We start from the raw sequence: 14,947 nt of genomic DNA on the forward strand, positions 1-14,947 counted from the left end.
ACAATATGCAAACTTTGTCTATGATGTAGGCCAATCTGTAGTAGTAAGGAAATAAATTCCTAGGAGAAATGACTGAGGGGTGTCTAGATAAGGGCAAAGCATTCCAATCGGAATCTGCATTCTTGGCTATTAAAGATATCATAGATCATGAAATATGAGGTCCAGGAAGATGGGGACAGTGAGATTGACTTCTGCACGAAAGGAAGAACTGAAAGGGATGAAATGAGACTCAACTAGCTTTAGCCCCTTGCATTAAACCAGAATTTTGCAGTTCAAATCATAAGCGTGAATCAAGCTTTGCCAGTTTTTTTTTACTTTGCATGCCAATAGACAGTCAGGAATGAACGAACACCTCAGAAATCCTGGATGATCCGGAAGTGGTTCTCGATGGATGCGGGCTCATCCTCAAAGTGCAGCTTCTGGCTGAGTCGGGCGCCTAGGTCCTCAAGTTTCTTGACAAAGCACCCATGCTCGCGGCCCACCCAGGCCCGCATGGGGTCACGTACCTCGTACGGTGTCACGTGGGCGTGGACCGCAACCCCGCTGGCTGCCAGTTCCCCCAGCGCCCGCTTGTCAGTCACCCAGGTCTCGCTGCCTCCCGGGTGGCCGCCGTCCAGCCAGTACATGTCTGAGAGGCGCTCCACAAATGGCCCCAGCTCCGGGTCAGCCCGCGCCCTCGCAAGCTCGTACACCATCTGGTTGAGCACCACGCAGCCTTTGCTGAAGCCCACCACGGCCAAGGAGAAACCAGGGGTGACTTTGTCGCCGCACCCTTGAAGCGGGAGGGGGTTAGGCAAGCCAGCTTGCTCCATGCCGTTGCTCAGCAGTGCCCTACAATCACAGTTACAATTCAGTCATTTGGCAGATTATCTAAAGTAATTTACAGTAAGTTGAGAGAACAGCATAAAAATAACATAGGTTGGTAGTGAGTGTTAGCGACAATCACAGTGCTAGAATAAAACATTACGAGATGGAACACCTGAGGTGGCGAAATGCTCCGTAGTCAGGTGAGTGCTCGGGCGCTCCAAACAGGTTGCTCTCCACAAAGTTGTGGTAGCAGCTGAACTTGTGCAGGTACATGCGGGAGGCTCGGATCACCCACACGTGGCGGTCAGGGAAGCGACGACCCAGGGTGAGGGCGACGTTCTCCAGGCTCCAGGACAGCCACTGCGCCCCCTCCGGCTGGAGCGACATCTCCTGCTGGAAGTTCTAGGGATGAGAGAGGGAGGAGATGGACAGAGGAACAGGGGTGTAGGATATAGATGGGAGGAGTGGGTTGTGTGGAGGTGAGAGAGGTGGGGGAAAAGGAGAGGTGGACAGAGGGGGTCAGTGAAAAGGGAAATAGACAGATGGGGGTGAGAGTGGGGGAGATAGACAGAAGAGAGGGGCCGAGGATGGAGAGAGAGAGAAAGATGGGGTGAGTCACCTGGCTTAGAGCAGTTTAAGAAGGGTTCATGTTTTTGTGCATCATGGCAACTCGATTACAACCGCATCAATTGGCAGACAAGACCTGTCATGCAGTTTGCCTAACAATGACCATAAACTAATTCTGACTGAAAATAGGCTACCCCTTCCACCAAGGCTCAAGTCTGACCTCTTTCTTTGGTCCTTGGGTAGAAGACCTAGCTTACTTCACCAGTTTTTCAACTATCCTCCTCCCAATGGTGTTCCACACATCTGGTGAAAGAGTGGTCCCTATGTGACCAGGTTGAGGGGTTGCATACAATGAACACATTCATTAACAATCGATGAGCATCCCACTCGCAACATCCCAACAACAACATCCCAACAACATCCCAACAACAAAATGCATGCTCTTCAACCGAACGCTGCTTGCACCCGCCCACCCGACTAGAATCACTACTCTAGACGGGTCTGACCTAGAGTACGTGGACAACTACAAATATCTAGGTGTCTGGTTAGACTGTAAACTCTCCTTCCAGACTCACATTAAGAATCTCCAATCCAAAGTTAAATCTAGAATCGGTTTCCTATTTCGCAACAAAGCCTCCTTCACTCATGCTGCCAAACATGCCCTTGTAAAACTGACTATCCTACCGATCCTTGACTTCGGCGATGTCATTTACAAAATAGCCTCCAACACTCTACTCAGCAAATTGGATGTTGTCTATCACAGTGCCATCCGTTTTGTCTCCAAAGCCCCATATAATACCCACCACTGTGACCTGTACGCTCTTGTTGGCTGGTCCTCACTACATATTCGTCGCCAAACCCACTGGCTCCAGGCCATCTATAAATCACTGCTAGGCAAATCCCCGCCTTATCTTAGCTCATTGGTCACCATAGCAACACCCACCCGTAGTCTGCGCTCCAGCGGGTACATCTCACTGGTCATCCCCAAAGCCAACACCTCCTTTGGCCGCAATTCCTTCCAGTTCTCTGCTGCCAATGACTGGAACAAACTGCAAAAATCTCTGAAGCTGGAGACGCTTATCTCCCTCACTAACTTTAGGCATCAGTTGTCAGAGCACCTTACCGATCACTGCACCTGTACACAGCCCATCTGAAATTAGCCCGCCCAACTACCTCATCCCTATATTGTTATTTATTTTGCTCATCTGTACCCCCAGTATCTCTATTTGCACATCATCTCTTGCACATCATTCCAGTGTTAATACTAAATTGTAATTATTTTGCACTATAGCCTATTTTATTGCCTTACCTCCATAACTTGCTAAATTTGCACACTGTATATTAATTGTATTTCTGTTGTATTTTTTTGATTTTTGTTTTGTTTTACCCCATATGTAACTCTGTGTTGTTGTTTTTATCGCACTGCTATGCTTTATCTTGGCCAGGTCGCAGTTGTAAATGAGAACTTGTTCTCAACTGGTTTACCTGGTTAAATAAAGGTGAAATAAAAAAAAATAAAAATAAAATCCCAAGAATACAAAAAAGCCCTCGGAAATACTAAGACACCCTTGGAATAATAACATTGAAGTAGGCTAGCCTGTTGGGACTCTTGGAATGAATTTAATTATTTGTGGGCATGATTATGTGAATTCGACACTCCACTTGAAATGTAAACAACCATAACTGTAACCAATTTAGCTAACAGGATTATAGGCTAGCTACGCAACGGCCCTTTAACCGAATGCTTGGCATCAATTGGAATAAGTGTATAACGTTACCAAGCTGCATCATGTAATGACAAATAGCTTAAAATGTTCCTTTGATGGCGAAATAAGTGATATTCAAATGTCCTGCCTGACAACGCCCACACCTCACCTGTATGTCTCCAGGGAAAAACACAACATGTGCACTGCGTTCTTCGGAGGCCTCGATGGCTGAACCGCACTGTCCCTGTGACTCCGAAGTACTGAGTAGAAGCAAGTCGTTGACTCGGTCCGGTTCGCATCCCGGTATGTCGACCAGTCTCCGCACTCGCGGCGGGCACCCAGGGCGTGTTTCCTGGACTCCAGGCAGACAAAGTTCTGGAGCCTGGAAGTACGATGAACCTGCTGCAGCGCTCATTGCTTTGGCTGCACAACGAAAGCCAGTTGCAACTCCACGAGCGGTTATCATGTGGGCTAAAACCGGATTACTGTAGTCTAGACGCAAATGCATAGCCAGCTAACTTTAACATACAGCATCCGAGACTGACATACGCCATCATAGACAATGAACGTGCAAAACGATGCAATACCGACAAAATAGTCAAACAACTTTCTACCTTATTTCGTTGTATATCCTCCTCAAAAACATCGTTGTTTATCCTGGACGGTGATAATTTTGTCAACCTGGGTGATGTTAATGCGGTACTGTTGTTGTCTTTGCATTGTGGTCCTCCACGTGTCGCTGTTTACAAAGGACGTCAGCACGAGAACCAGCCCGGCCTCATCCAGTTCCCGTAAGCAAAATACGAATTGCGCATGTTCACATATTTTTATAGTTCTTAAATTGAAGCAAAGACAGTACAGTATGAAGATGGGCAGAAGCTGCTTCTCCAATAGAAATCCCCGATCACGCTTGTAGTAGGCGATGTCATGGTGACTTTGGCTAGCTAAGCTCATGCGCAGAAACACGTAATCGGGTCTAAACTGTCGTCTCGCGCCGAACTGCGCATGTGCAGACCGTCAAATCAAAGGCAGTCCTTCAAAAAGTTGTTTTTGATGGAAATGACAACGTGTCAGTTTGTCACTTTCATGAGGTTGGCGACTCGACTCTAGGTTGTGCTTTTAGATTTCGAGAAAATGAACAACTAAGGAAGAATTTGTCACTTCTCTAATTGACTTCTGAAACCCCAAACCCTGGCCTGGTCTGTTTCGCATGCTTTCGCGATGTTGCCTCTGTGGTTGAAGGTTGAGTTTACCACGGAGTTTCTAAACCCAGAGGTACAACGTCACAAGAGACTTCCGGGAACGCTTGCGAAGCAGACCAGGCCGGGGTTTGCGGTTTGAGAAGTCAATGAGAGAAGTGAAAAAATCTTCCTTAGTTGTTAATTTTCTCGAAATCTAAAGGCACAACTTAGATTCGAGCCAATGTCTTAAATACTTGAACATGTTATTACTCAAACCTCGTGAAAGTGACAAACTGACACGTTTTCATCAAAAACTTGTATATCGAAGGAGTGCCTTTGAGTTGACGGCCTGCACATGCGCAGTTTGGCGCGAAACGACCATTAGCCCCCGATGACGTGTTTTTGTGCATGAGCTTAGCTAGCCAACGTCGCCATTACATTGCTTACAAGTGTGATCGGGGATTTCTATGGTTTCCACTAGTTACCACAGCCACGAAGTCAAAATTGTCTATATTGTAAAAATTAATGTGATCAAAAATTAGCTTTTTGGTATTAATTTAAGGTTAGGTTTTAAATCCAATTTTAAGCAGATAATTGTAGAAATGGGCGGTGTTTATGACTTTGGTAACTAGTGACTGATTTCTATTGGATAAGCAGTTTCTGTCTATCATACATTTACATTTTAGTCATTTAGCAGACGCTCTTATCGACAGCGATTTACAGGAGCAATTAGGGTTAAGTGCCTTGCTCAAGGGCACATCGACAGATTTTTCACCTAGTCGGCTCGGGGATTAGAACCAGCGACCTTTCGATTACTGGCACAATGCTCTTAACCACTAAGCTACCTGCCGCCCATTCTCATCGATTAAACATCTGATCTCAACACATTCTTCTGTTCCCAAACACAGTGCACTAACTTTTACAGACTTGAGGCTTTGCCAAAGTATTATTATTTTTTTAAATTTTTTTATGCGTCGCTTAGGAGTGCAAGGTCGAATCGAGTTTGTGCACATACCTACTTCTGAGGAGGCGTTCTTCATATACTGTACGTTCTTTGGTTTTTATCTTTAGGGGATGTTGAAGTTTCAATAATAATAATATACCATTTAGCAGACGCTTTTATCCAAAGCGACTTACAGTCATGTGTACATACATTTTTACATATGGGTGGTCCCGGGGATCGAACCCACTACCCTGGCGTTACAAGTTCCATGCTCTATTAATTGAGCTACAGAGGACCACAATTAGCAAGGCAGAGGCAAAAAGACTGATATATACAGTGATGGTGCAGAGATGGAGAGAGGAGGACGGCAGGAAGGGACAGAAGAGAGGAGGCTATTTTTACAAGATTAAGGGTGGGACACAGCCAGTTGAATAAGACATGTGATGGGAAAGCATCCAACAGGAAAGTGTGATTATTGTCAGGAAACAGAGACCGTGGAGCATGTATTCCTACAGTGTGGGCAGTATCAGGGGGAAAGAGAGATGATGAGATCTAGTATGAGGGAGAAGGGGATACAGGAAATTAGTTTATTGAGTAGAACGTCATTAGATGTAGTCTCAAATATTTTGTTATCTTTTTTTAAGAGCAACGGGGCTGGCAGGTAGGATTTAGTTTCTCCCTGTCTCTGGCCCACACTCCAGTACAGTAGGCGGCGGTAATGCACCATAACGTTGGATGCCAACCGCCGATAAACCCCACTGAAGAAGAAGAAGAAGAAGAAGAACAAGAAGTTTTACCTTTGTATGATTTTGCAAATGGTGTACATTTTTCGCTTTACACTAGACACGTGATCGACTGAAAGCGTTGTCAATTTTCGTGGTTATTAGAACGCAAGTATGACATAATGTCTACATATCAACCCCGCACACGAGAGATGTTTAGCATGTCATGTTTTATATGTTCATTAATGCATTTATGAACTGTGCTTGCTTTCTCGTCTTGTGTAACTGCATTGACCATGTTTGGACTTTTAGCATATCGGTTGATGACAACATTCAAAGTTTCAAGTGGGATATTCCTTTGAGACGAATACGTTTGTAATTTTTTCAACAAAATAATAATAATAATTGTACTCCATGTTTATGTTTGCTATGTTGTTTATGTTATGATGGCGAGATATCCCCTACTTTCTGATCACTGAGCTGCAGTTTGCTACAGAATGTTGTAGACATATTGACATTTTTGGGATGAAAATGTTAAATTTCTCCATTAAATTGTATTTAAATGGAGTAAGACAGGTTATCCCAAAGTGAACACTTTTCAAGCATCAGAATATAGTAGAGACCCAAGGAAATACAGTACAGTTGTCAAATAAATGGTGCTTAGCTACAATTGTACCTGGTGAAATGGACCACTGCAAATTCAGCCTACCTAAAGTTCAGTGACATGGGTTCCTTCAGGGGGATGGCTCATAGTGCCATGGGCCAGCGTCTGGTCGCCTGCCTCCTCAATGTCTCAGAAGCCCGCAGGAAGGAATTGGTGGAAACAGTGGCCAGGGCAGCTGTATTTGACAGTAATGGTGAGTTACCCCTGTAAAAATGTTACATTGTTCACTGCTTATACAGTAGTAACATAGTGATATGAGTGAACAATAGTTAGTATTTAACAAAATAGGATGGTTTCTTCATGGATTTATGCATCTTTCCCATTGTATGCATCTTGTCAGGCGGACGGCGAGAAGGGACAACAGTGCTCAACATCTTTAATGACCAAGACTACAACCGCTCTGTCATCACCATCGTGGCCAGTATTGACTGCATCAGTGAGTCTCTGTCCTTTTATTGGGGAAAAACAACAACTATACTAAGGGACATTTCCTACAGGCTTTGTTCAGGATCACAATGTTACAATAAATATGACAAGTACTTTGCAACGGTCTTCATTATCCTCCAACAATCTTTTACTCTTATGAGGGGCAGTGGTAACCCCTGAACATGGCTGCTTAAACATTTTTCAAGCAGACCAGGAACTAAGCACCCTAATTTAACCAATAACTGAACCCTGATTTCACTTGTGTCATTCCAATAATAGAAGGCGTTGTCAATGTTTTTCTGTTGTAGGGGAGGCAGTGCTGTCTGCATGTGAGCAGGCCTGTGGGCTGATTGACATGAGTGCCTATGCAGGGGGCCACCCAACAATGGGCGCTGTGGACCTGGTGCCCCTCTACCCTCTGGGAGAGGAGGTGGGACTGGGGGACTGTGCCAAGGAAGCTAGAGGTGTGTGTGTGCCTGTATGCATGTGTGTACACTTTAAGGATTTGGCCCCCTCTTTCTCTCTTCTCAGTCATTATGCTGTATGCTGTATACATGTGCATTGTGTATGTACAGAGCCTTCAGAAAGTATTCATGCCTCTTGACTTATTCCACATTTTGTTGTGTTACAGCCTGAATTCAAAATTGATTCAATATGTTTTTTCTCACCCATTTACACACAATACCCGATAATGAGAAAGTGAAAACATATTTTTGCGAATTTATTGAAAATTAAATACAGAAATATCTCATTTACATAAGTATTCACACCCCTGAGTCAATACTTTGTAGGAGCACCTTTAGCAGCAATTACAGCTGTAAGTCTCGCCTTGTTCACACTGCAGGCCTTAATGCTCAAATCAGTTTGTTTTGGAATATTGACTTCCCAAACAGCAATTTACAAGTGACCAAATCGGATTTGTGTGTGAGACAGCAGTCATTTGCTGACATGTCTACGCTAGTTGTCATAGTAACGGCGGGTGTGTGAGCAGTGGTGTAGGCTGATTGGTGGTGGTGCTCCTGCTTCCTATCACTCAGAAGCTATGTAGCAAGATAAAGTGACAACAATGCCTGCCATGGATGTTTCCCAGTTGCTTTGAATGTTCAAAATCATAGTGTAAGAACACCTTTAAAGCCTCAAAGGATCAAATTATCCAACTTTTAAAACAAGTCATTTTTGGCTAGCTACTGCAGTCAATTAGCTAGCTAAGATGGCTGTTTAGTTTCTAGCACATTCACTAATTTGTTTGTAAACAATTAACAAGCTAATTGGCTACCACATATTCTTGTCAAACTGTCAACAGAGTAGCTAGCAAGCAACAAGATATGCCAAATAACTTAGTGCCTTGTTGCAAACAGGATGCATGTTTTGGAATATTTTTGATTCTGTACAGGTTTCCTTCTATTCACTCTGTCAAATACATTAGTATTGTGGATTAACTACAATGTTGTTGATCCATCCTCAATTTTCTCATATCACAGCCATTAAACTCTGTAACTGTTTTAAAGTCACCATTGGCCTCATGGTGAAATCCCTAAGCAGTTTCCTTCCTCTCCGGCAACTGAGTTAGGAAGGACGCCTGTATCTTTGTAGTGACTGGGTGTACTGATACACCATCCAGAGTGTAATTAATAACTTCACCATGCTCAAAGGGATATTAAATGTCTGCTTTTTTTTTTACCCATCTACCAATGGTTGCCCTTCTTTGCGATGCATTGGAAAACCTCCCTGGTCTTTGATGTTGAATCTGTGATTGAAATTCACTGCTTGACTGAGGGACCTTACAGATAATTGTATGTGTGAGGTACAGAGATGAGGCACTCATTCAAAAATCATGTTAAACACTGTTATTGTACATGCAACTTATTATGTGACTTATTAAGCAAATGTTTACTCCTGAACTTATTTAGGCTTGCCATAACAAAGGGGTTGAATACTTTATTTTATTTTATTATTTTTATTTTATTTTATTTTTAGGGGTTGAATACCTATTGACTCAAGACATTTCAGCTTTTCATTTTTAATTAATTTATAAAAACATAATTCCACTTTGACATTATGAGGTATTGTGTGTCCAATCCATTTTAAATTCAGGCTGTAACACAACATGTGGAAAAAGTCAAGGGGTGTGAATACTTTCTGAAGGCACTGTATGTAAGGTATGTGTTAACCCATCCTCTCACCCTGTCCAGCGGTGGCTGCTGGGCTGACTGAACGGGTCAGTGGCACCAGTGCTTTCTTCTTTGGCTGGGCGGACTTACCCCAGCACCGAGGCCTGGCGCAGAGACGCAAGGAGATGGGCTGGTTCAGGAAGAATCCAGACACAGGAGCCAGCCGACCAGACATGGGGCCCCTGCCACAGAAACGATATGGCCTCACAGGTTAGCACCCGCTTAGGGCTTAGCGGATGTCCTGTGCACGCAAATACTGAGATATCATGGGATGAAATGCAAGGTGATTTTTAAAACATAGGGTTAGGTTAGATTTGCATGTTTCATTCTGATGACAAGCCCTCAGTGCCCCCACATTACACTCTCATGAAGCATAGCACAGAGAGAGGGTACCCAGTAACCACTAATTGGGCACATTTGAAAATAACTGCATCTCAGTACCCTTTTGTTCACACCATCTTGTGACTTTTTGTTTAATCTTCTGACCTTTGACCTCACCTTTGCCATGCAGGTATCGGAGCTAGTCCCTACGTCATGAACTGCAACGTCACCATCGACACCCAGGACCTGGCTCTGGGGCGCAGCGTCGCCATGGCGATTAGGGAGTCTACTCCTGGGGGCCTACCAGGGGTGCAAGTGCTGGCCCTGCCACATGAGGGTGCCGTGGAGATAGCCTGCAATGTGGAGAGCATAAAGGGGAACCCTCCTAGCCAGGTTGGGGAGAGGGAAGAGCCATGGCCCACCTTCAGTATTGGTGGGCAGCTATACTGCCATGCCCCGGCATCTCTTATCACAGCCAGGGTGGCAGAGCTGGCAGGACGGCAGGGGGTGGCCACTAAGGGCACGGCACTGGTGGGGTTCACGCCCCGTGAGTGCAGAGTCCTGGCAGAGAGAGCTTTGTCATTGGGCATTGCCGAGTTCTGGAAAGAACGGAGCAGGGTACACATGTAACCTTCCAAACTTTACTACAAAACCTCAACGTTTTGTATTATTCAGGTTGATTGAACGAATAATGTAAAAGGACATGCAAGCTGTTATCAGCAAGGTTTACAGCGTATGAATTGCACAAATGCACGACTATTACACAACAGTTTTGAATCTGTGGGCTCTGGATTTGATGTAGCACATCTGAACAAGGATATTGTACAGAGCATCTTATTTAGTGTGGTGATCATGGTTGAAAACATCAACGCCATAGACCTTAACTGTGATTGTCTTAATATAAGTACTTATCAAGACTCAAAATGGCCAAATTACCTTTTTACTTTTTTGTAAATCATTCAACGATGTCAATGGGAGACGTGCGCAAATTTCTTTGATAAGCGTGCATATCTCAAGTCAGAATAACACCGAAAGTGCTGCAAAATGTTGCAATTTATTGCTCTATTAACAGGTTAATCCTTCTTTATTTGACTTCTACTAATCTGTAAAGAATAAACATGATGACTTTACTATAACTTTACTATTTTCGTATAATTGTTTATAATTGTACAAAAAAGAATAATGAAATATATTAAAGGTGCATTCTGTAACATTCTCATGTTCAAAACTCTAAAACTACCATTAACATTGGACTCAATGAGAGTAAAAAAAATAACTGTGTAGACCAAGGTGTGTACACAGCTCGCGTTGTAAGACGTGGTCTAGTGTCTGCCAGGAAAGTTCTGGCCACCTTCAGACAAACAAACGAGCACACTGTTTGGCATGGTATAGTCCTTCGCAGAGATGTGTCAAAACGCATAGACATTTGTCTGTTTATGTTATTGCCTTTTGTGATTGGATTTAATATTACCAGGTTGATGGAAATGGCTCACTCCCAAAGTGGTCAATGACAGGGTTACATTTAGGGGTGGTGCTTAAGCCATTCTACATAATATATTCTAATGTCCAGCACACTATTTTGGGGAATAGTTTTTGCATGCTCTTTCACTATACATTCAACTAATTACAATATGTATGCCAATTCAATTCATCTATACTGAACAAAAATATAAACACAACGTAAAGTGTTGGTCCCATGTTTCATGAGCTGAAATAAAAGATTGCAGAAATGTTCCATACGCACAAAAATATTATTTCTCTCATATTTTGGGCACACGTGTGTTTACATCCCTGTTAATGAGCATTTCTCCTTTGCCAAGATAATCCATCCACCTGACAGGTGTGGCATATCAAGAAGCTGATTAAACAGCATGATCATTACACAGGTGCAGCTTGTGCTGGGGACAATAAAAGGCCACTAAATTGTGCAGTTTTGTCACACAACACAATATCACAGATGTCTCAGGTTTTGTGGGAGCGTGCAATTTGCATGCTGACTGCAGGAATGTCCACCAGAGCTGTTGCCAGAGAATTTCTCTACCATAAGCCGCCTCAAACATCGCTTTAGAGAATTTGGCAGTACGTCCAACCTGCCTCACAACCGCAGACCACGTGTATGGCGTTGTGTGGGCGAGTGGTTTGCTGATGTCAACGTTATGAACAGAGTGCCCCATGGTGGCGGTGGGGTTATGGAATGGGCAGGTATAAGCTACAGACAATGAACACAGTTGCATTTTATCGATAGCAATTTGAATGCACAAAAATACTGTGACGAGATCCTGAGGTCCATTGTGAGGCCCATTTATGGTATTGGTATTAAGGTATTGACCAACAGATGCATGCATATCTGTATTCCCAGTCATGTAAAATCCATAAATTAGGGCCTAATGAATTTATTTCAAATCTATGAAATTGTTGCATGTTGTGTTTATAATCTTTGTTCAGTATAGCTTGGCTACAAGAGTGATATGTACTGTATGCATGCATTGTGGTAATTCTAGTCATTTAATTCACAAAATTACTCATTTATAATTTCATCTTCACATATTCATGTTTTAATTTTAAATACCTAGGTGTCTGGTTAGACTGTAAACTCTCCTTCCAGACTCACATTAAGAATCTCCAATCCAAAGTTAAATCTAGAATCGGCTTCCTATTTCGCAACAAAGCCTCCTTCACTCATGCTGCCAAACATGCCCTCGTAAAACTGACTATCCTACCGATCCTTGACTTCGGCGTTTTTCAAAATAGCCTCCAACACTCTACTCAGCAAATTGGATGTAGTCTATCACAGTGCCATCCGTTTTGTCTCCAAAGCCCCATACACTACCCACCACTGTGACCTGTACGCTCTTGTTGGTTGGTCCTCACTACATGTTCGTCGTCAAACCCACTGGCTCCAGGCCATCTATAAATCACTGCTAGGCAAATCCCCGCCTTATCTTAGCTCATTGGTCACCATAGCAGCACCCACCCGTAGTCTGCGCTCCAGCAGGTATATCTCACTGATCATCCCCAAAGCCAACACCTCCTTTGGCCGCCATTCCTTCCAGTTCTCTGCTGCCAATGACTGGAACGAATTGCAAAAATCTCTGAAGCTGGAGACTCTTATCTCCCTCACTAACTTTAAGCATCAGTTGTCAGAGCACCTTACCGATCACTGCACCTGTACACAGCCCATCTGAAATTAGCCCACCCAACTACCTCATCCCTATATTGTTATTTATTTTGCTCTTTTGCACCCCAGTATCTCTATTTGCACATAATCTCTTGCACATCTAGCATTCCAGTGTTAATACTAATTGTAATTATTTTGCACTATAGCCTATTTATTGCCTTACCTCCATAACTTGCTACATTTGCACACACTGTCTATCTTTTCTGTTGTATTTTTTGACTTTATGTTTTTTTACCCCATATGTAACTCTGTGTTGTTGTTTTTATCGCACTGCTTTGCTTTATCTTGGCCAGGTCGCAGTTGTAAATGAGAACTTGTTCTCAACTGGCTTACCTGGTTAAATAAAGGTTAAATATTTTTTTTTTTTAAATGGTCTTTGTGTATCTCCGTGCAATGTGAAATTTGAGTGTTACATTGGAGAGTAGCTATTTCCCTCCATTCTGACTCACAGTATTAACCATTTGATGACATGCAGGGAAATTTGGCCAGATGACAAGCGGATGGAACTGGGTTGAAATTATTTCACTCATTGGTTACATAAGGGCAGTTCAATCGAGTACAGGCTTAACTGAATGAACAACAAAGACGGAACTTTATTAAATAGTTTGGTGATTGGCCACGTCTCTGAGGGACGATCCTCGGAGCCAGAAGATGTGATGGCAGGTAGCAAAACCTGCACAGCTAAATCAAGCGCACCTAAAGTTATTGAAAGGAAACATATTATTTTGACCCAGGTCTGTGTTTCACATACATTTGAAAGCCCACAATGGATCTGATGGTGTGAGCTATCAAGGCATTCCAGAGATAGAATTTGGTGTGTTGCACCCTTAATGTATGCATGTCCCATCTTTATGAATTTATGTACTTGTATGGTTTGTGTACTTCAGGTATGAATTTTCCTACTGTAGGCTATATTTGTTTGCATTAGCGTTTATATGCATCTGTACATTCCTTAACATTCATCTCTTTGTATCTTGTCCAGCTGAGGTTCTTAGTCATACAGTTAATGCAGCCATGCAGCTTCATCTCATCAGTACATTACATACTGCACAACACACACACACTCCCTGCCAGCCTTGGGAGCATCAGGCCCCAATGTAGGTCACATCATAAGCCCAGGGGTGTCCTGGTCCTTCAAACACTCACACACATGTATGGACATGTACATGGAACCCTATTCACATTTTTGCTCATTTATCTTCCAAACAGTATCTACCTCAAACTAATACGTTAGCACTCACTCCACACTTTGTTTTGAAAAGCTACCTAATTCAATCTAAGCAGCTGTCACTCATGTCCCCATACATTAGCTTACTTTTATACTTTTATGTATTTCGCTCATGTAAAGAAAAAACAACTGATTGAGCATTAGATAGATAGGTACTGTATTATTCCCAGAGGGGAAATTTCATTTAAGCGTCTCTGTCTCGAGCTCACTTGCTCTCTCTCGCTCATGCTCTCTCTGCTTTCCCTCTCGCATAGTCTTTTTTTGCTATTTTCCTCTCTCCCTATCCTCTCACTCACTCTCTTTTCCTCCCTCTCTTAATCTACACCCCTCCCTCCCCATTAACCTCATTAGGCCTAGTGAGTCACTTCTGATAGCCCTAACGACTGTAAATGCAACCATGCTAGATTCTAGGTTGACAATTCCTTCTAAGGACTTTCAAGGAGGGCCCTTTTTAGATCCTCACTAGAAAATGTGGATTAGGTAGTCACTAGGCAGAAATACATAATGATAGCGTGGCATTGGTTGTCTGTTACTGTATATTTCATAGCAAAAATATACTGTAGATACTATATTATATATCAGGTGTTAATGTTATAGCCCTTATTTTCACTATAAACATTTCTATCTAATAATCAAATGTTCACTGTAAACATGTCATTGTAATAATCCAATGTTTTTAGAGTTTTGGGCCTTTTTAGTTCTTCAATAGATGCGACATAGGATTCTTTCGACATGAGTTAGTCTGACAGTGTATCATCTGAGGGTCATGTGACATGATACAGACATAAAGGATCTGATTATTTACATCAGTTTCCAACGTACTATTAATAATACTCCAAAGCCGTTATTCTTTCTCTCTCTCTCTGCCCTGTCAAATGTGTAGATAACTGCGTCATCAGTGCACCTTCTATTGAATCATACTACTCCACTGAAGATGGACTAATAAATGAGGTGCACAAATGGGCAACCATTCATAAGCAGGTTATTAAGCTGATATGTGGACCATAATGTTTTTTTTTTTTAGTAATGTGTT

At 42.8% G+C, this 14,947-nt stretch overlaps 2 protein-coding genes across 8 annotated transcripts; one reads left to right on the top strand and one right to left on the bottom strand.

Annotated features, from left to right (window-relative positions):
• Positions 1 to 290: 290 nt before the first annotated feature.
• Positions 291 to 4,327, bottom strand: c4h2orf69 (chromosome 4 C2orf69 homolog). Of its 2 annotated transcripts, none has more exons than XM_041862837.2 (3): positions 3,250 to 4,327; positions 980 to 1,209; positions 291 to 831 (listed from the first exon to the last, which is right to left on the bottom strand). In XM_041862837.2, exons 1-3 carry the CDS (start codon positions 3,586 to 3,588, stop codon positions 354 to 356), a joined length of 1,047 nt encoding a protein of 348 aa, XP_041718771.1. In that variant the 5' UTR covers positions 3,589 to 4,327; the 3' UTR covers positions 291 to 353. The 2 variants fall into 2 exon arrangements, with proteins under 2 accessions (XP_041718771.1, XP_041718780.1); XM_041862846.2 differs by having other exon boundaries at positions 3,695 to 4,326.
• A 1,614-nt stretch (positions 4,328 to 5,941) lies between these two features.
• On the top strand, positions 5,942 to 10,649 carry ftcdnl1 (formiminotransferase cyclodeaminase N-terminal like 1). Of its 6 annotated transcripts, none has more exons than XM_041862891.1 (6): positions 5,942 to 6,022; positions 6,665 to 6,783; positions 6,931 to 7,026; positions 7,325 to 7,480; positions 9,209 to 9,397; positions 9,699 to 10,649. In XM_041862891.1, the coding sequence occupies exons 2-6, from the start codon at positions 6,669 to 6,671 to the stop codon at positions 10,136 to 10,138; spliced, it is 996 nt and encodes a 331-aa protein (XP_041718825.1). In that variant the 5' UTR covers positions 5,942 to 6,022; positions 6,665 to 6,668; the 3' UTR covers positions 10,139 to 10,649. The 6 variants fall into 6 exon arrangements, with proteins under 6 accessions (XP_041718825.1, XP_041718793.1, XP_041718809.1 ...); XM_041862859.2 differs by having other exon boundaries at positions 5,959 to 6,098; positions 6,647 to 6,783; XM_041862875.2 differs by having other exon boundaries at positions 5,959 to 6,098.
• The last annotated feature ends 4,298 nt before the right edge of the window (positions 10,650 to 14,947 follow it).

This window comes from Coregonus clupeaformis, chromosome 4 (assembly GCF_020615455.1).
Source record: "Coregonus clupeaformis isolate EN_2021a chromosome 4, ASM2061545v1, whole genome shotgun sequence".
Classification (NCBI taxonomy): domain Eukaryota; kingdom Metazoa; phylum Chordata; class Actinopteri; order Salmoniformes; family Salmonidae; genus Coregonus; species Coregonus clupeaformis.

Bases quoted from the DNA above. Each gene is read 5' to 3' on its own strand.
- c4h2orf69 (XM_041862837.2), bottom strand. From the start codon at position 3,588: ATGCATTTGCGTCTAGACTACAGTAATCCGGTTTTAGCCCACATGATA. The intron at 1,210-3,249 runs GTGAGGTGTGGG...TCTCATCCCTAG, and splicing joins TTTTCCCTGGAGACATACAG to AACTTCCAGCAGGAGATGTC. The intron at 832-979 runs GTGTTCCATCTC...CTGTGATTGTAG, and splicing joins GGAGCATTTCGCCACCTCAG to GGCACTGCTGAGCAACGGCA.
- ftcdnl1 (XM_041862859.2), top strand. From the start codon at position 6,651: ATGGGTTCCTTCAGGGGGATGGCTCATAGTGCCATGGGCCAGCGTCTG. The intron at 7,027-7,324 runs GTGAGTCTCTGT...TTTCTGTTGTAG, and splicing joins GGCCAGTATTGACTGCATCA to GGGAGGCAGTGCTGTCTGCA. The intron at 9,398-9,698 runs GTTAGCACCCGC...TTTGCCATGCAG, and splicing joins GAAACGATATGGCCTCACAG to GTATCGGAGCTAGTCCCTAC.